Source organism: Vidua chalybeata, chromosome 1 (genome assembly GCF_026979565.1).
Source record: "Vidua chalybeata isolate OUT-0048 chromosome 1, bVidCha1 merged haplotype, whole genome shotgun sequence".
NCBI classification, from domain to species: Eukaryota; Metazoa; Chordata; class Aves; order Passeriformes; family Viduidae; genus Vidua; species Vidua chalybeata.
The window spans coordinates 27,309,275-27,330,600 of NC_071530.1; the positions used below are offsets into that span (position 1 = coordinate 27,309,275).

At 35.5% G+C, this 21,326-nt stretch overlaps 1 protein-coding gene across 1 annotated transcript in view; it reads right to left on the minus strand.

The window, feature by feature from the left end:
- The window catches only part of THSD7A (thrombospondin type 1 domain containing 7A), a 145,725-nt gene that overhangs the window by 85,089 nt on the left and 39,310 nt on the right, over positions 1-21,326 (minus strand). The window contains exons 4-7 of the mRNA XM_053932746.1: positions 17,940-18,188; positions 16,219-16,400; positions 10,446-10,601; positions 7,888-8,091 (exon numbers count right to left, since the gene is read on the minus strand). Coding sequence (XP_053788721.1) covers positions 7,888-8,091; positions 10,446-10,601; positions 16,219-16,400; positions 17,940-18,188 — 791 coding nt within the window. The remainder of the gene's footprint in view (positions 1-7,887; positions 8,092-10,445; positions 10,602-16,218; positions 16,401-17,939; positions 18,189-21,326) is intronic.

The window sequence follows — 21,326 nt, forward strand, 5'->3', positions numbered from 1 at the left end:
TCCTTTTCACCCATACCTGCTAAATTCTGTCCAGCTTCTTGTCAAATCCTCCCATGGGCTGGCCCTTAGCAGATTAAATACCTCACCAAATTAATTCCTAATGCTTGTCATGTAGAGACATTTTATAACTTTGAGTTCTTTACTTGGTCTCAGAAAATTACCCTGGAGGAAACCAGGGTCAAATCCTACCTTTCCCCAGATTTCAACCTAATTGTTTGGCCAGAACAAGTTTCTTTCTCTTGTCTTGCCTTTTTTCACCAAGTCCTGGGTACAAATATCTCCTTCCCTCTGCTAGGGTCACGGCTATGTAGAGTCACAAACTACCTGCACTGCAACATCTGAAAGAGATCACTGGGAATCTTGGAGAGACTGGTATCAATTGATTTTGAGTAATCATTGTGTCTGAGCATGTTTTAGTTTGAAGTTTCTTAAGTATTCAGTGCAGATGCTACTGGTGCTGTGCACAAAAGTTGCAAGAATTGCAAAATGACACGTATCATCTTAAGGCTCTAAGTGGCCACCGGAACAGTTGTCTTGTGAAATCAAGTATTTTTTGGCAGATAAGGGTGATTTTTTTATTAATCAATACTCAACACAAATTATGATCTATAAGAAAGGTCAGACAATGAGCTGCTCTACGCTGGAAGTACTGAGACTAAAATTCCTATTTATTCTGTCTCAACATGAGTAGCTCATGATGATATCTTTATCCTCACCATTTATCAACACAGTGGTTTCACAGCTTTGAAATTTGGTAACATTTATCTAGAAAATGGACCACAAGTATGCAGGTTGTTGTAAAATATAAATAGGCCTGTGCAACATTTTCTCAGATGGAAAACTGAATCCCATCAAACCTAGTGAGAATATACTGTCTTAGAACACTTTATCATAAAGATTATTGACTAGTGCTGTGTCATATAATCTTATGAGAAAGTGGTACTTAATGTATAGCTATATAGCATTATTTTTATGTATAACATAATTAGATGCAAAATTATCTCTTCTAAATATGTTTTGTAAAAGTATTTCAAATATTTTCTGGGTATGTTCTAGGGAGTTAACAAGTTGACACACAAACCCAAAACCAAAGGAGTTCAATACAGTTCTAGAAATCCTGTTCTATAATCCATCCATAACTCCCTAACCCCCTTTTTCTTTCTTGTCTCATAACAGCATAATTTGAAGTGATAAATGGAAAAACTGTACCGCATTAAATTGACCTTCCTAAAGAAATCCAAATTGTTATGAAGTGTATCTACAATTATCTCTCTCTGTATTCTTACCATAATGAAGCTTGGAGTCTAATCAGAATTGTGTTCCTGCATTGCTGAATATCACACAAATCAAAATGCATGCATCAAAATCCCTCCCTTCTAATTTAGTCACATACGGTTCTTGGAGTATCCTACTAGCTGTGCCGTCAAAAACAAAATAAAGGTATTAAAACATGGATAATATAAAACATTGCACTCTCTCAGATACATTTTCAAAATATTTGCACTTTCCACTCCAGCAATCTCTACTTTTAAAAGTCCAAAAATTTTACACGAGTGCAGCATTACACTTTAGAAGTAAACTGGTCAAAATACACCAAACTTGCCTGACCAGACAGCCACATTATGATCTATTACACTAGAAAAAGTTTTTGGTAATTAGGTTGACCCACCTGTTTTTACCTTAATTATATTATTTATAGGCATTAATGTCTCAATAGGCATTGTCCATACCAAATGCAACTCTGTCTTCAATCATACGATAAATTGGAAATAAGGGTCTGCTGCATTAAGTGCTAATTGTTTACTGGACTATGCAGATGGAATACTGGTTTTGTTTTATTTATCCCTTTAACTGAAATCATCACAACAAATTACAGGCAAACTATTAAAGACATGGACAAAGAAAGTTATGTATTTAATTCTTTCCATATAATTAAATTATTACATATTACATAAATACTAAAGCATCCATTCTTTTATGAAATTCAGTAGTGACATGTCACTTTCCTAATATCAACATGAGATACAAAAAGGAATTGGTGTCATCAATTAAATGTGACTTTTTATTGACAGAAAAGTTATCAATTATGAAACTGTTCTGAGACTTCAGTGAGATAGTTTAAGCAGTATACTGCACTCTTGTTTTTCCTTATATTCCTTTATATTAAATAAAGCAAATATTCTTAAAAATAAATGCCTTAAAAATCAAATGGTCTGAAACATAATGGCCGGAGAGTGTCAGTTTTAAGGTCCTTTAAATTCACTGTATTTTACCCTCACTAATAAATTCGTAAATATACCAAGCATCCAAGAAATCTATTTGGTAGTTCCTTATGTTAGCAGAAAAATTAAAGGAAAAGAAGGAAGGGCTTTGGTATAAGTTTCATAGCCTAAGTATTTACAGTGAGAAACAAAGTATGCATCTTACATTTGATTTAAGTGCCTCAGATGGTCATCCAAAAAGCTGTGAGCAGCAAAGAACAGTTTAAAGCAATGTTGTTATGATATTAGCTAGGAAACAAATATTGGGAAATGATGACTAATGCCAACATAACCAAGTTCCTGTAAGCATAAGGCACTATGAGCTCAAAGGAACTGTCATTAACTACTGTATTTTTCTGCTAATTGACTGCTGAGCATTGGCCAGATTTTGATCTGGGTTTTCTTACAGGCATAACTGAATAATTCAATGTAATTTGAATGTGAATCTGGCTCTTCGTTCTTTATAACAAATTAAGTCATATAAAGTGACACAAAGTGGCATTTTCTTTTCTAAGTAATCATCATAAAATCCAACCAGTTTGATGGTTTCTTTATTCAATGCATAAAGCTGCACAATAGAAATGTCAGAAAATAGATTCTTTACATGTGGGCACACCTATAAAATACCTATGCTCAGGTCCATTGAATCTCTTATTGTTTCCCATCATGAAAATGAATGACGACCAGAAGACTACTCAGTTAGCATTTGATTCAAACCATAAATATACAGAAAGACCCAATTCTGAAACCAGCCAAAATAATCTAAATAAAAATTGTTGCACCAGCAAAACCTCAGTTTTTCCTGAAATTTATTCTACGTATTTCATTAGCTGCTTATTGTAAGATGATATAAAGCCGCAACCAAAAAATTAAGGAAGGAAATTGAGATATTGATCAGGAAACTATAGAAGAAAATTTAAACTAGATGAAAAAATGTTGTAAGATTTACTTTAAAGTAAACTCAACAAAAATAAGAGAAGAGGTATTTCAGAAATAAATATTTCTAACTCTTGAGAAAAACAATAAGGCAAATAAAACATAGGATGCTTTATTGCTGAACTATGGAGTCTTCTGTTAGTCTCCCTAGCTGAGAATAAACACAGATAAAGGACAGGTATCCTGGAAATGTCCTCTGTTCCATTTTGGTCAGTATAGTGTTTAGCTCTTGACAAAGTAGGTAAACTATTTCGTTTGCAATGTGTCTAAAGAAAACAGACTAATCTACTTTCTATATATTTTAATTAATACCAACACTGCTGCTTTGCCTCCAGTATTACAAAACTGGTAAAATCCTCACATTTACATCAGAAAATACTGATGTCAGTGGTGTCAGTCTCAGAAAAAACAGACCTGTGTCACCCACCTCCATACAGATGCCAGAAAGGAACTTGTGGCACTCAGCTACATCAGCATGCACCTCTGCCTACACAACTTCAGCAGCAATTCTGCTACTTCATAGAGTTGTAGGAATTTGCATATACACAAAGAGCCTTGATGTTGCCATGGCTCCTTCTTCCATGGCAAGTGACTCTCAGCTGTGAGGAAGAAGATGGCAATGAGTCCACTCCTGTCTGTCCCCTGTAGAACTACCGTAACCAACAATTAGTGAGCTCCAACAAGATCTGGAAGAAAATTGCACTTCAAAAGTGAGATCTGTTTTATCCGGAGTAACACATGAAGCAGTACAAAGCCCAATATGCTATAAAGGCTGTAAACCAATTTATTATTTACAAATTCTTAGAAAATGAGCAAGTAATTTCAGATGACTGTGTGAGGATCAGAAGTACACTCCAGCCAATGCCAGTACCTGAGCTACAGACTTCAGCCCAAAGAAAAAATGAAAAAATAAGTGAACAAGCATTTTAAGGCATTTCATCAGCAGTTAATATTGCAGATTTTTATGTCAGAAATTATATTTCCTTATTACATATGAGTGGCACAAATATGTCTGTTAACAAAGTGGAGAAGCAGCTAGCTTTTCCACTATGGACTTTAAATAATGCAGAGATATTTTTGAAAATGTATTCTTCACAGACTGTCATAGCTACAGAGAAATAGAACAAATTCATCTGTTCTAAAATTACTCTTCTGTGTGTGAACTGTGTTAATACACTTAATAATAGATAGTATGTACACAGGTGTGTGTGTGCATGAGTGTGCATGTATGCCTTGCATATATTACATATACAACAAAAATATTAATATCAATTTATTTTTAAAAAGTCATTCTAACATTACCAAAAGTTAATCCGTATAATGGAACATGAGCAACAGATATTATTAAGATTATGTATACAATTAAGGTATTCTGATCACTTTTTGTTGTGTCTGGGAGCTTCCACAACCAAAAGGTGTTTTTTTTCACCAAACATACTCCTTTGTAAAATTTCCTGTAAAATTTCCTAAGAATATTTATTCTGAAAATGTTCTTTTCACAGTAAAAGACTGAAATTCCATTTATATAATAAATTACATCAAAGTTAATTATAGCCTCTGCAATGACAACCTGGGGAATGTCATGTTTTTTTCAGCATAAATGAAAATTCTGATTACTGCCATCCGCTGTGGAGAGTGACAATCACAGGCCTCCAGCAATGAGACAGGAGGATAACCTATTGTTTGCTGTTGTCTCAAAGGCTGTAATGACTCTTATCTAAACACCAAAATGAAGAGAAAAAGCTAATTCCAATTATATTAAACAACTTCACAAACATTGCTGCTTGATTCTAACTGAGAAGCCAAACATCCAGGTCAAGACATATTACCCCAATTAATCATGCTTAAGATATATAGAACAATGCAACCATGCACAGAAAGAGAAGCTACTAATCAGTGTTGGGTTTATATTACATTAAAGCTACAGAGCTTTATCCATCTAGGGTACAGTGCTTAGTCTGAAATATCAGCCTTTTTCATTTTATAAAGAAGAAGCCAAGGGCACAATATGCTCTTTTTTTGAATACATTTAAGTCCCTTCATTTTAACCTTTCCTATCGAGGCACTTTAAGATTTAAGGTTGGCTTAATACCTAATAACAATAAAAAGAACTCCTGAAGAGATGGAAGATAATATTGTCAAGCAAAGATTAGTTTAGTTTGAGTAACAACAATCTTATGCAATAGTTAATGCTTTTCATACTGTTTTCTTTCAGGGTCACTTTTACCTGTAAAACTGAAATGAAATTCCCTGTATGCTACTAAGACCAAAAATATGGCAACACATGATTACTATACAAATCATGTACCCTGTTAATAAAGGTACAGTACTTAACTGACAGTCAATGCAGTCTTCCCCAAGAAGTGCTCAAAGAACACTGAATATCACAAATTTCTTACGATGAATAATTTTAACCATGATGTTTCAACAGTGGAAGAGTAGCATTCTCCAAACTTTATTTTACTGGAACTAGCCTGAAGCTAAGGGGCTTGAAGCAAAACTTGCTTGACTGCAAAGTGTTGCTCTCGTATTTTGCAGAGCAGAATCTACATGCCTGCAACAAGTGTTTGCTGAAGGACACCATGGATATTCTGTTGACTGCCAGGGTAAGACGTCAAAGTACAAGATAGGAACTACCTGGGAAGAGGTGGTGGTGTTTAGAAAGTATCTAAGAGTTGTCTACACGATTTCTAGTGGGTTGGTGCTGTGGGAGGCAAAGTAATAAGATGCTTAAGAAGAGTCAGTATTGGGGGGAGATTGCTGAGGTTGGTGGGTCTTTCTTTGCTTCTACTGCATCATGCTAATCCTCAGGAGAGAGAGAAGCAGAAGACACTTGGTATTACTGGTGAAGTGCACAGAAGATTGTTTACTAAAGGAAGGAATTTCAAAGAAGGAATTTCAAAAGAGGAGTTGGAGCAATTCATTACATTACTCTCCATTACTTTTGCACTAACTCAAATGTAACTGAACACATATTTTTGTGACTGGATGACTGGATGATCAGATCTTTACAAAACAAGACAAAATTGCAATTTGTTTTCTCCTTTCTTTGAAGCTAAGCCCACAACTCTTTAATCTTAAAGACTGATAGGCCAAACCCTGACTTCTCCCTCTTTCTGAGGCAGATTACTGATATAGGCAATGTATAAGACCATATATTTACAGCAATATATAATGCCATCTAATTCAGAAAGACAGAGAGACAAAAAACAATACTGGGAGTAATAAAGTTAAACACAAGTCTTCAAAGTCAAATTTGGCCAAGACCAAAGCCCATGAAGTGCCAAGGGCAAATCCTGTAAGTTTCAATAGAAAATATCATATACGTAAAAGACATCTCAAAGTTTAATGGATCAATTGCATGCTCCAAATATACAGTAAGTTATAGTCAGTATAAATTACTGTATTACAGTTTAGAAAGAAATTATGTTAGATGTGTGAGAAAACACAATTCCTCAAAATAACGGCAAGCCAAACTATCCATAATCTGGTAAAGCAAAAAAATAGTCTTTTTGTTTTACAGATTTTAAAGTGTCTTCAAAATTATTTAGGAAACACTTTGATTTACAAGGAAAAGGCCATTTTTCATCTGAATATTATACAAAAGCCCTGCAAATAGTTTTAGCACTGTTGCCAGGAAATTATCAAATTGCAAAGGGAAATTTTTTGAGTTAAGGACATAGAATATGGTAGATTGAATATTGTAATTCTAGGCTAATCTCTTTCTGAGCTATAAAAAATGGTTACTCTTAGGTGTACACAGAAAAATAAAGCTTGCATTTTAACTCAATTTAATCCTCAAAAGTCAATTACAACCGAAAGTCTTCAGCATGAAAGCTCAAGATTTAAATATGTCTGTAATCAGTTCTTATTACTTCTGACTGATCTAATTTCAAAATATTTTTTGCAGCTGTTAACACTCATCAAAGGCATCCTCTTACTTATTTCTCTGTTGGAACTTAGAAGCCGCTTACCATACTACACTGTAGTCAATACAATTATTTTCATTTATCTGCTGCTCTAGACTATAATATTGCTAATGAATAAAGACTATTCTCACAACAGTAATTCATGAACCTTCAGTAGATTAAAGTATTCTGTAAGCAGCTTTCAAAATTGGCTTTTATGACTGTGTCATGCAAGATCTGTTTTGTCTCACAGAAGATAATTAAATAATGGTTGCAATTTTTTTTACCTTTTGAAGAAGCAAGACAGCTTGGACTGTCAACCTAACTCTGTAACTCTGTAACGCTAATCAAACCATCCTTTTTAATAAACATATTATTATTTTTCTTCCAGCTATACTGCAATGCATCTTACTTTGCTCACATTTTATTTGTTTCTAGGCTCAGAGGATCAGCTTTGTTAGTGGGATTACATCAGGGAATTCAGTCAAGCCACTGCAGGCATGAATCTGATCTACTGGCAAACAATAGCCGTATTCTATTTAATTTTCGCTAAGTCATTTTCTGAAGCTTTGAAGCCTTACACAGTGTAGGTGAAGGAGTTTGGTCCTAGAGCAACTAGAGGTCTTACCCTTCCTCTCCAGTATTAATGGACATTTATATCTATTCCAAACAGCTTGGTTTTAAGGATCAAGAAAGCTGAGAACAACTAATATCCTTTCGGACCACATTTTAGTATCTTCACTCGAGCTGGTGTGGGCTGTAGGAAAAAGCATCCGTCTTACCATCACTGTTGATGCAGATGACAACAGGAACCTGTGTACCAGGGCCACATGGCTTTTCATTGTCAGGAATGCATTCCTCCAGCCCCATGATTCTCCAGTCATAGCAAGAGGGCTCTTCACATGGGATGGCTTCCAACAGGTGAGGGCAGTTTCCTGTTCCTCCTGTAGGCTCATTGGTGATGCGACGCTTCCTTAGTTTAAAGCCTGAAATATCCACGAAAATAACAACTCTAAAATCTGAAGTGAAGCACTTTTTATCTGTCTACACCTGAGTGAACAGTTCTGTTTCTCTTCTCTGTAAAACATACCAGAGACACTCAGCAGAACAATGCATTTTAGATAATTGGGTAGAAGAACTCAATAAAGAAGGACTAGAGATAAAATTGTACAAGTTTCAATGTTTTGAGCCTCCTCAGGAGGCTTTGCATTAAACTTCTGTTTATCATAGTCGTGCATACTCCCGGAAGGAGACAGGATCATTTCCTGAGCATCACTCTTGCAAGATCCATCTCATATTATACATCTTAGCTACATTGCTGGGTTACCATTTCTCAGATATGTTGTTTGTTTTCTTCTCAGGTATGTTCCAACAGAAATGGATTATCAAGTGAAATCAGCTTACAAACACTCATTCTCCCTCCAAAATAAAATGGAAGAATAAAAAGATAACTTGTGAGAAAAAGAAAAGCATGAAAATAAGCTCAAGTCCTGTGAACACATTTTCAGTAATAAGCATCACAATATTCCCTTGCAAGCATCTAAAAATTTCCTTAAGACTACCTAAACTCATTTTGGAATGGACAAACTGACGGGCATTTACGCACTGTGTCATCTACCAGGTGAATGCCAGCAACCAAATGCAACCCACTCTCTCCTTTCAGGATGTCTCATTGAAAAAAACCAGGCTAAATACAGTCAGAAAAACCTAACCAAACTAAATGAATTCCAGAAATAGTTTCTCTTTTCACATCTTTTCACAGTCTCTTTTGTTTTGTATCAGTATTCAGGCAAGTTAGTAATATACAAATATTTTTATAAAATGCTACATATAATATACTCTCTCATTTTTACCAAGACAAAAACTAAACAGGAGAGTTTTCAAACGCACATATGGAAGAACTGATTCTTTGAAGATATGCCTCTTAATTCAATTATAGTAAGTATTTACTTTAAAAATGTTTTTCCATTTATCTTCTGTTGCTGTTTGTTTTCCTTTTTTCTAAATTGAAGAGTTTGGCCAAATTATGTCCAAAAGGTTTAGTAAGCCTGACACAAAAGGCTGATATAATTTCAAAGATAAGGAACTCCAATATCTACAGAAACAAAGGATACAAATGATCTGGAAAAACATAGAGAGGCATGCTGCTAAAAATGGGAGTGCCTGTACAATTTTCACATCATTCTCTTAGAAGAACTGTCAATGCAATTAGAAAATAAAATGTAAGAATTTCCAGATAAGAAGAAAACATTGGCAGTTGAGAAAAGATCCCTGCTCATGCGTGCAGGAATAAAGGCTTGCACAAAGTACATCCTCATGTATTTCTATTAGACAGATGTCCAAATCAGTCTCACAAACCTAAACTTTACCCCTGAAAATGCAGCAAATCTTTCAGTGATGGAACAGCAACAGAAATAACAGACTACTTGACAGCTGTACTCAGACGAGACTTAATCTGATAAATTTGCACATTGAACTGCTTTTTCCTTCTTGAATTGATCATGGTTGGGTCAGAGTCCCACAAAACAGCTTTGTAAATCTTTTATTACTGCTGCCCAGACAAAAGTGTAGCTGGCAGTATGCCAGAAATATCCAGCTAAGCAAACACAGTTGCTCCTTCCAGTGGACATATGTGGCTGCCCTTTCTTACAACTCTTTTCAATCAAGAAACCAAGTCTATATTCTCAATTTTACCAGATAATCACTTTTGAAGCAATGACTAGGCCAGTTTTTCTCATTTACAGCCAGAAGCCCACAGACTTCTAACAGAGGTCCCTGTCACTGTATTCTTGCTTTCCTATTTTGATGTCAGGTTACTACAATCTGTTCTGCATGGCAATAAGTTGTAAAACATGCTGAAAATTAAACCAGCACATATGTCATAAGTAAAACAGCATCATGTATCAACAGGGAATGGTGCCATCCTTTGCCAGTTCATGCTTTATGGTCTAATGGTGAATTCTTAAGCTATTACAGAACTGCAAATTTTTGAGTGCCTTGTACGCTACACACCTCAAAGGAGGCTTCTGTCCTCCTTTTGAGACAGTGCCAAAGTTGTGATTTGAACACACAAACTGTATCCCTTTCAATCTGGTACGAAGGTTTGAAACTGGAATTGACCTATAGAAACCCAAACTTGAGAGCCTAGTAAACAGGCTACATTTTTGCTACCTTTGGTGTAACAGTGATGTCAAATGTAGTCCTAATTCAATGACTTTATTTTGTTGCCCAGAGGCACTAGATATGTACATCTTGGTACAAAATTTAGTGTGCTTGCATAACCTAGTGACTAAGGAATAGTAATATCACCATTAAAAGGCTCTGCTGAATTTTTACATACCCTTCTTAGCCTGAGGGTCATCACAGCTTTCATAGGTGCATGGTCCCCAGGCTGACCATGCCGAGGTCTCGCACTCTGTAGGACAGGGAACATGACACAGCTGGGAGGTGCTGGGAAGAGGTCCTGTACACAGTTTACGGTCTACTGGCCTTGAAGCTGTCAAAACAAAGTTAAAATATTTCTCATATGTCATAACTGGTCATAACTCTCAGCTCTAAGTGGACAGAACCATCCTTTAGTCAGAAAGGCTGCTATCTCATCATTTTAATCTGATGATGTGATGGAAAAATGCCTGCCTTGAAAAAAATTGAATGGAAGTCAGTTAATTCTTTGCATGAACAAAGTCAAATCCCATTATGTGGAGACGGGAAGACTGTAGACATTGCAGCACCCCCTCAGACCCAGCCCTTTCCTTTGAGGGTTAATTATACCACCACAACAATTGTTCACTTTGCATTCTACATAAATTTGTGTCCTATTATCTCATTACTTCTTCTCTTAAGAAACTGAACAAAAAACTGCATAAACCCCTTTGCACTTCTATATGTAAGCTATATGATACTATAACTTCAAAGGCCTGGCTAATTATTATTTAAAAGATTATTTTTAAGCTTTAACCTGAAACACAGATAAAATTTTGGCAAAAACTTTTTTTTCTTTTATTCTAAAAACCATCAAGTGCACACTCAGCAGTAGGATTTGTGCAGAAGCAACTTTATTTCAAGAAAGGCTTTGTTTCAGATATATACATGGTTTGTATTAGCTATAAATATCTATAAATATGTATAAATCATGTATATATGTAGTTGTAAAAACTACACAGGACACTTTTTTTTTTAAGTGTTATTAATCTATAGAGACACATGTGTAGGCAGTGTCTTCTGTTCTTTAAAGATCAATAACTTGGGTGAAAATCACCCTTCTCCTTCCATACTTTATTCTTTTGACTTTCCATAAGTTAATTCTATGGAATTGACCAAGGACAATTCTATAGGGTGCCAGAGTAAGGTACAGAATGCTAACTGACAATGTACCATTTCATTGAAAGCAAGATTCTAATTTTCTTTCATAATAAAGGACTTGACAAAATATTACAGTAAGCAGAGAATATCTGCTAGAGGTCTGCCACATTATTTCACTTTGGTTGATTAAGGAAACATAAAATTCCTTAAAACACTCTCCTTCTATTAATTTTTTTTTTCCTGTGGGAAGTTATGTCATTAATTTTTGCCACCACTTTTGATGGAAAGACTCTCAGATTAAATAGATACAATATATGCTGAAAGATAAGATCAATAATCACTTATGGAATGTGAAAGTAAACACCAGGCTGTTAAAGTACAGTCAAGCTTGTAGACGTGTGTATGCCTTTCTATTCAGATTTTCTAAGCAGGTGATCTTTACAGTTTTGGAAAAAGCATCCAAGTCACACTTTTTTAAGGGGAAAATGGAATGAAAAATCCACACCCTATTCTGGTTTTCAATGTTGCCTCCTTTGGCACAGTTTTACAATGTGTTGCTCCACATAGTGAAGTCATGAAGGTGGCAGATAGTCATTTAATATTACTGTCTCTAACTTACCCATCTCTTGAAAAAAAAATAGTATAAAGCCTAATATCCCAGCATTTGCATAATGCTATGTTGAAATTAAATTTTATGACATATCATTGAATTTTACAGTAATTTTGACATGCACACCTAACATGCATAATAATCAACATAATATGCATATTTGGTGTAGAAAATGGATATAAGTAAACATAATTTGCCTGTTAAATTTGTATTGGATAGTTTCTAATAAAAAAAAGAAAAACAGTAAGTAACTGCTATCTATACATTTTTAACCTTTATTTAACTGGGGAATTGCCCAAGTGGGACAGTTGAAATTAAGGGCCAATCATACCCTTGAGACACAGTCTTGCTTCAGGGAATAGAGAAAGTGCTCTGAGGAATTCCACGCTTCATCTCTAGCCTTCATCGTGATAAAGAACTTAGCATCACACTAGTTCAGGGAATTTTACTCAGAAAAATAACAAATATCTTTAATCAGGAAGCTTTTAGCAGTAGCAGATTTTTCATATCACAGGTATCAATAAATCTTTAAATATGCCAAAATGCTTTCCAAATGCTGCTTTTAGACCCTAAGTGATGTACAAATGCTATCTCTTATATTTTGCTTTTACAACAAAAGAATTCAACCATAGTACAGAAAAGTTCTATTTCAGGTCATTACAAATTTTTTTCATCATTGAGCACTTTAGGATGAATTTCATGCAGGATTACTCAAAATCCTTTTCTTGAGATGACAGTGAAAGAAGAAAACAGGTTTGCTTGGGCATCTTATGACCATCTTGTTCCCATTAATTTAAATTCATTTATTTCAGCATCACAAAAGTATGATTGAACACAGAGTTTGATGCTTGTTGTTTAGCAAAGACACTCTGACATAAGATGATACTGGATGCATATATTTACAGTTTAAAACCTTGTCTTATCTCTGTCCTTTCATACCCTCTTGTGTCAGCAATAAAGACTGTTCTTTATTCCTTGGAAGTAATGTTGAATGCCAATAAGAATGTGTGTAATACTACAAGATCTATGTGAAATTTGACCAAATTTTGGGCAAAAAATAGAAAGAAAGGTGAATGCATTTTGATAATCTCGCTCTCTCTCCTTCAGTCTAACTAATAAATTAGATTCAGTTTTCAAGGAATTTTAGCTTTGAAGCTAGTAACCTAAAAAATAAAGTAAAATTTAATTATCCATTACTCAAATCATCTTCTATATTGGGAAATTTTAGCTGAATATATTTTATATCATTGGAAAATGCCTCCTTGAATTACTTCATTTTAAAAACAACTGAAAAGAAAAAGAACAGTTTTGCTTTTATGCATATGCTACGTTTATCAAGATATTAAACTCTCCATTTTTCTCTAAAGACCCTCAAGAGACTAGTGCCCAATAATGACCAGGCTGGCAAAGAGACTTAATTTGTATGTGACTGTATCAGTATAAGCAGGCACAATTTCATATTTCTCTTTCTGGTCATTTGCCACACAGGGTTCATAGAAAACAACACAAAGAAATTTTTCCAAGTACTCTTACTCAAAAATCCCAAGAAAAACCCAAGCCCAAAACACATTATGGCCAACAAGTAAATAACATATTTTCTTCTCATTTTCTATAATGCTGAATTCTCTCATCAAAACACATTAGATAATTCAGAACCTTATGCTCTGAGAAATGGCACAATTCCATGCATGTAAGCAGTTCCCTTGTGTTTAATAGGGCAATGAATGTGTATTTGCAGATGTAGAATAAATTTATGCCCATAAAGGAACTTTCCTCCTTTTTATTCTACATCAAGGGTTTTAAAGGTACTCGGAATAAGATGAAACAGTCCACCTCATATAGTAAAAGAAACTTCATGACTAAACCATTTAAGTAGGTGAACAGAGATGAAACAATTCGAGTCAGTGGCAAGTAAATGGCAGAATGACTGTGGCCTCCAGGAAATTTGATTGTCACTGCTTAACTACTACAACCAATGCTCCTTCTTCTTCCTACTGACCTGAATAGTGTGAGGGATTATGGTTCAGCTCAGAATTAGAAGTTCAAATTCTTACTGGAGGCCTAACTTGGTGTTTTAAATCTACAGAAGGGACTGGAAACAGCAGCTATGATGAAAGCTGAAAAACAATTCCCAGTGCTCAGAAGTGAAAGGAAAAGCAGTCACTAGCTAAAACCATTCAGGAGTGGAGCAGGCAACTGTTCCATCACCCCAGCTGGCTCATGAGCTTCATTAGTTTGAATTTTGGCCTGTCACTTTCAAACTGGTCTGAAATTTCCTGAGAATGATCAAATCCATTTAACTATTTCAGAGCAGCATAAACATGTTAAGTGAACACATATAGCAAACGAGGTGCCCAAAGGGGCATCACCTCCTTTGCATGCTCTTAACCAAGAGGTCAGGTTGGAGGCCTTAATTTACCTACCTGTTATTTCAAAAGTGATTGATAGCAGAGGTGCAGCACTAGCCTTCGACTTGCTCTGTGACTGACTTTCTGAAATAACAGGGAAACGCCACCATGAGTATATGAGAACGGAGGTCTTTAAAGCAGCCTTACCAAGATAGCATTTGCTCCAACCAGCAGTAAACTACACTGAGATGAAGGCGTTTCTCCACAGCATAATCTGGTGGGTGTGTGCCCTGGCTTTTTCCCATCCTCAGATTACTCATTGTTTTCTATTCTATGAGGGGAGAGAGAGGGAGGATGAGCAGAGCAGCACCTCTTCTGAAAACCTCTCCTCTAATGAGGAAACAGCCCAGAGCTCCTTTTTAAACTAAGAACCACTTCACTCCCAGTTTGAGCTCTTGAAAAACTGTTCTCATGTTTATGCATCCAAAGACTAGCTACATTTTAATCAGCTTTCAGGAGCCTGCAGAGATTACCTCCTGATGGGCTCCATGTATTCCTGTCACAGTCTGATAAGGGTAAATTTCACACACGCCTAATCTGGCGAGACTTCACAGCCTAGCAAAATCCTAATCATCATTCTCAACAGTAAGCTGCCACTGGTTTTATTGTTACCTCTCCTTAGCTGGGAGGTTTTTGTAGTTCACACTACGGCATAGGCATCTAAACTTCGTTCAGCAGAGGCGATTTACTAAAAGCCCTTGGGCAGAGCTGATTTGCATAAGACAAAGAGGCTTGAAAGCTTCTTCTTTAATAAATACAGATGTGGGGCTGCAGAGCTCACAAGTCACACCCTACTGATCTGAGCAGTCATGCTGAAATGGATGTTGGCATTAACATTCCCCACAAACTCTACCTCTACGGCAAGTTTGAGAGTACCTTTAAACCACAGCAGGAACCTCACTAGTCTGTTGTTTGGCCAGCCCTAGACAAAAAGTGGTATTATGTAGGATTTGCATATTGATGTTGTTTTTCCTGAAGTATATGGCTGTAATGTGTATTTGTATGAAATAGGTAGAGGATATAATTTAATTAAAAAGTTAAATGTTAAATGCATTTAGCTTAATTCACTGATTTCTGAATCTATAGTTCTGCACTACAATACAGAAGTAGATGTAATGTAAACTACTCAAGTGCTATTCTAAAGCATGTAGACTACCAAATGAATTAAAGATTTTGTGTTCTAAGCTATTCTCTCTTTTCTTAAGAAGCTGTACAGGCTTTAACAGTGACAAGGAATAATCTCTTCTCTCTTTCAGTTAGGTAAATAAACCCATGAAATTATATTGGCTCAAAGACCTGAAAGCTACTTAAAAACTTGACCAAGTCAAGGAAAAAAAAATAAACTCCTTGCAAATTAAATCTAATAATATTTTTACATTTTTCTATATTGAGCTTACATGAATTGACATATTCCATCTGCATGTCAAACAGCACAAGTTCATCACCCAGATGAAGGATACACAGAAACTTACAGTAGATGAAAAAACTAAACCTAGGACTTCTGATCCACCTTTTCATGTTCTTTCTTATGGAAAGTTATCCTACACAGTGTTTTTCAGTAGACACTACAAAATAGTAATTTGTAGGAATTTATATTTGGAATCTATATTTGCAGCATAGAGAATGAAATTTCTGCTACAGCAATTAAGCATTTTCATCTGAATTAAAAAATAGCAGTAACTCGCAAGGTAAGGAGGCACTCAAGACAGAAGACAATGGAAGCTGCGAAAGAGCTCTTGAATGCTGACATGCTCTGATTTCAACTAATTTCATTGCAATTGAATCAAATTTACCTTCTTTATCCTTGAGGGTATTTAGGTAGGAGAGGAGATTTTCGTTAGCCTGCACACAGTACACCTCCCTGGTTTGAACGCCACCTCCGCACAGCGCTGTCTGATTTCCTCGCCTCTTGTCCTGCTGGCTAAGGAGAGGATTGACGCGGCATTCTGTCCACTCAGTGGTGCGCCAGCCATACCTGCATCACATTCCGTTAATCAGGTCTCTAGAAATCATGAAGCCATTTTACATTAAATTATACAAGCTGAAACACCTCAGTACCTCATTAATTTCATAAAAGGCCTGAGCACTGCAATTTCTCGCACACAAAGGTGCATTAAATCTCGCATTTTATGTGTATGGAAATTTTTTTTGTATTATTTAATTTTTAAAATCAATACTCTTTCGGAGGATCTTTTCTGTTCAATTCCTAAAACATACCACATACATAAATATTTTATTTGAGGGAAGAAAAACTTGATATACAGAGACACATAGTCCATATTCCAGTAACTTTCAAGACCGTGACTCTCAGCATTTGTTTAGAGCTTGACAACTTACATAAACAAAATCCAAAATACGAAAGAGATATGAATGCTGAGAAACATAAGAGCCAGAAAATGAGGGAAAAACCTCACAACTCCCACTCCCCTCCCTACAAATAACCCAAAAGCCTATTGTTACCTTTGAAACAAAAGTTTCTTCTGGATATCAAAGTGAAACAATAATTGTATTTTTGTATTATGACTACAGACAGACTTTTCAGTAAGTTGTCTTTTTCACTTCTATTAAAAGGAAGATCATTCTGCAGTACTGAAGCATCCCTGCTGGGTACTGATGAATGATGAGAAGTTGGAAGCTTCCTAGTCAGTGAATACGCAGCAAAGAAGATCTTTGACTCACAGTTAAAACCCCAATCGGAATTATGAACTGCAAGAAATGCCACAGAATTCCCTACCTAACAAGTACTTTAAGGCTAAATAAAGCAAAGGGCTTCCTAATGCAGCTGGAGATAAAGAAAGATGATATTTCAACTCTTAAATGAAAAATATATACCACAGTCAAAAATGCTTACTATCAAGTGACATTTCTCCAGACACTATTCTTAGTTTGATAAAGAAAAAACACAGTTGGGACTTTAATATTAATTTTGATTAGATAAGGATTACAGAAATCTTGAATCATAAAGTGGTCACTGTCATTTCTCCTAAACTTTATTTGCTATCACTGTTAGCCTCTCCCATTTCCCATCTAGGGCCTTTGCTGTGCTGAATACAAGTCTCACTAAAATAGTCTGTTAGCTAACCAGATGTTTATCACCCCTTTTCTGTATTCAACGTTTGGTCTGCAAACAGACAAGAAATTCAGAAAATAATGATTCTGGTAGAAATGTTATGTAGGGAAAAGATCACTGACAAATCAATACAATTAATTTATTTTCATCTTGCCTGAATCTGTGTATGTTCAAATATTGTCTTTTAAAAACTGAAATAAATGAAAAGAAAATATACTTATTATTATTCCTATACTTTGGGAAGGAACTGGTTACACTACAATGGGAACTATTTGCAGACTTTGGGCTTTCAAGAGCACTGAATAAATAGGGATAAAGAAAAAAGGTAAAAGTCCTACCTATTATTTCTTTAATAATGGTCTGGTTGCTATTCCATTACCAGCCTTGTACGCTTAATTGAAATTGCTCTTTTTAGTAAGGGAGAACTGAAATGAACCAGCTTACGTAATGCAGGGTGCTACGCCGTCTCCTTGAGAAACACATTGCTCTGCTTCTTCTAATTGTGGGCATTCACTCTCACTGCCAACAGGGAGCTGCTTAATGGTCCGTGATCTTGTACGATTCCCTTTAGGGGTTGTCATGTCAAAGCAGGTTTTGGAGCAGGGGGTCCATTCTGACCACTCTGACACCTGGCACTCCTTCGTGATCACACAGGACTGAAATGTGATGGGCAACTTTTCCTGATTGCAGAAGCTGTAATAAGATAGTATTACAGTTTTTACCACACACATACACAGTCATGAATTCCTACAGCAAAAGCTTTGTCAATGGTTACATGAAAGTCAGTATATATTTTTAAATCTGTTAAGTTTTACTCCACATTTATTTTATCCCAAAAATTTGGCCAAAAGGGCTTTTGGAGAAAGCGACTCAAACTAGACAAATAATATTTTCTATAGTAAAAAGTTATCAGTACTGCCATGTCTGTGAATAAAATTAAAATCTAAGCCTTCCTACATGTATGGAAGTATAACAGAGAAAATACATACATTTTTCATTTCTTATCTTTTATTTTTAGGTATACTCTTTTTTTTCCTTTTGGAACTATGTTCCAAGTAAGGGAGAATTCAAAACTGAGATGACTAAAGGTGTTTTTGCAGAGAACAAAATACTCAGTGTCATCTTCTCCTAATTTCCAGACTACAAATGGTTTAAAAACACAACGGCAAACATATTGAATGCTTGGTCACTAATAACTTACTTTGTTAATAGTTGGTATATTGCCACAGTGATGCCTCATGGTGCAAACAGGGAATGATCTCTAATCTAAAGTGAAGTCTTCCCTGCTACCCATAGTACTTATTTCCTGTTGCTTCTGAAGGCCACAATTTAATTTCCATTTTCTATCTGATTGCCCCATTCAAGTATTACATAGGCTGTCAGCAAGATTTTCTCCCTCTAAATCACTCTTAATTTTAAATTTTATATTCTAAGTATAAACTAACATTTCTATTTTAAAGTTTGATTCACAATCGAAAAATGAGAAATAGAGAAGGTAAACTACAGTTAAATAAAGCATAACTTTATCTTCTTAATTACAATTACAACATAGATTTATTTTTTTATCATGTCTGAGTTGGAATAAAAATTTGGCTTCTGAAGCAGTTAAACAGACAGGAAAAATATTTACTGGTGCTGCAAATAGCACAATGAAATGCTCTGTTCAACACCAGGCCTATAAACTATACTAAAAAGGTTTGTTTTTTTTCCCTTTAAAAGAACACAAAATAATACAGAAAAATGAATATGAATATTTACAAGTATTTCACTGCTATACAAAACTTGGCCCTATTCATAATATCCAACATAATTTTGAACCTCTATTTACAAAATTTTGTAATAGAACTAGGGGTACTTGATGAAACTGAGATTTAAAAACACAATAATGAAAGCATTTTATGCACAAAAAACAGACCAATTCCACATCTTGATAGCAGAAGATCCTGGTTATGGAGACAGTGTCAGCATGTCCAAAAAGAGGTTGAGGAATCTGTGAGCCATCATCCCTAATACATTTACTTTGGATATTGGAGAAATACAAAATGAATGGACTGCAAAAGACAGTCAGGTGTCATATTTTTGGTCTTTAAATTGCATCTCCCTCTACCACTGGAGACAGCAAGGTGGAAACATTGCTGGGCTTGACAGACCATAGGGGATTACTCAGAAGGAGTTTTCTAATGTTTTTATTATGTCGAAGGTAATGGTGATAGGAAACCCTAACACATGATAGTCAACTTTTATTCTGCTTTAGGACAGAAACTACATCCTGTTTGTGGAGAAAGACACTCAGAGTTTTTGAGAAAATTGTTCTTTAATAATGGGCTTTTTCACCTACATGTAGCCCCATCTGGCATAGGACTATGGTACTGTCAAAATTAATAAATCAGTTTCTGTACCTTTGACAAAACATATAGACCCATTGATCCCCCAAAGACACATTTTAATGACTGGAGAAAAGATACATTCCTTATGGTTTCTAACATGGGCAGCATTTGCAAATTGTTTTGTAGAACAGATTAAGTACCCTCCCCTTCCAAGTCCCCATCCAGTGTGACACCTCTGAGGGCAGAGTAAACCAACCTCTTCACACTCACTGTGACTGGGGCTGAGTTTAATTATAGATGCACATTGCCAGGGAACATGCACAAAATTGCCAACATAAAGTAGCTTTGGTGAGGAGGGGAGAGGGTAACTAATAATGTGTAATAGTCCCTGGTCTTTGCATCTGTTTCAAAACTTATTTGGGAGAAGTGTTATATGAGAAAGGCTGATGTTTGTTACTAATTATTTCCATATGTGGGCATGAAGACCCAAACAGAATTGTACCATGTTACTAACTTCATTGTTTATTTATGATCCTTAACAAAAATAAAACAATAAAGTTAAATGATGCCTCACTTCAAATACTTGTAAAATAAAATAATTTAAAATTAAATATAAAACAATGATGTTCGCAAGCTATTGTAAGTGGATCATAAATATTATTAGGGAGACAAGCAAGAGGTAAAGTGAGCTAAATTTATTTCCTTATTTGCTTATTAAAACCATGCACCACTTGCAGTACATAAACACCAACAAGAAACTGATACAGTAAGTCACTAGACAAGTAGACAACATCTTTTCTGTTATGCATAGTGTTATATTATTTTCTGAGGACAGAAATAACTACAATTAGAAAGAGCTGCAAAAGCAAATTAGCTGCTGTTTGTTCTTTTAACACTTGGTTTTCCTGGAGCAAGTTAGATATACAATGAGAGCTAACTGGAAGTGGCCATACCAAGAGTTTTCCTTCATATTGCAGGCAGCGGAAGAATATGTGTTGTACTCTAACCAAGTAAGGAGGGGAAAAAATCATATACTTCAAACTTTATTTTACCAGAAGAAATAAGCAGACTGATTCTAAATCAAAACCTGGCAGTATGTTTGTTAAACAAAATAATTTCTTCTGTGTCTGGTACCTAATGCTACAGATTTGATCTCCACAAATAACTGAAAGCAAAGCTTTCTTTTATGTAAAGCTCTCTGTACTTTTTGATGGATTTATGTGCCTTGTTTAGTCATGCAGACTTGGGGTGAATCTTCTCACAGGAAAAAAGGCAAATGGGCAAGTAACACAACAGAAAATAAAAATAGACAATTAACATTCATTTCATGATACTGCCCAACTCACTAGAAGTTCTGCACCAAACATCTCCATGCCCTTGACTAATGACTAATGACACATTATATGCAAAGTTAACCATTCAAGAAGCACAGAGAGGACACAAATAAGTCGTCACTATCAATCCATATAGTTTTGTCCAGATAATTGCTTGGAAAGCTCAAAGA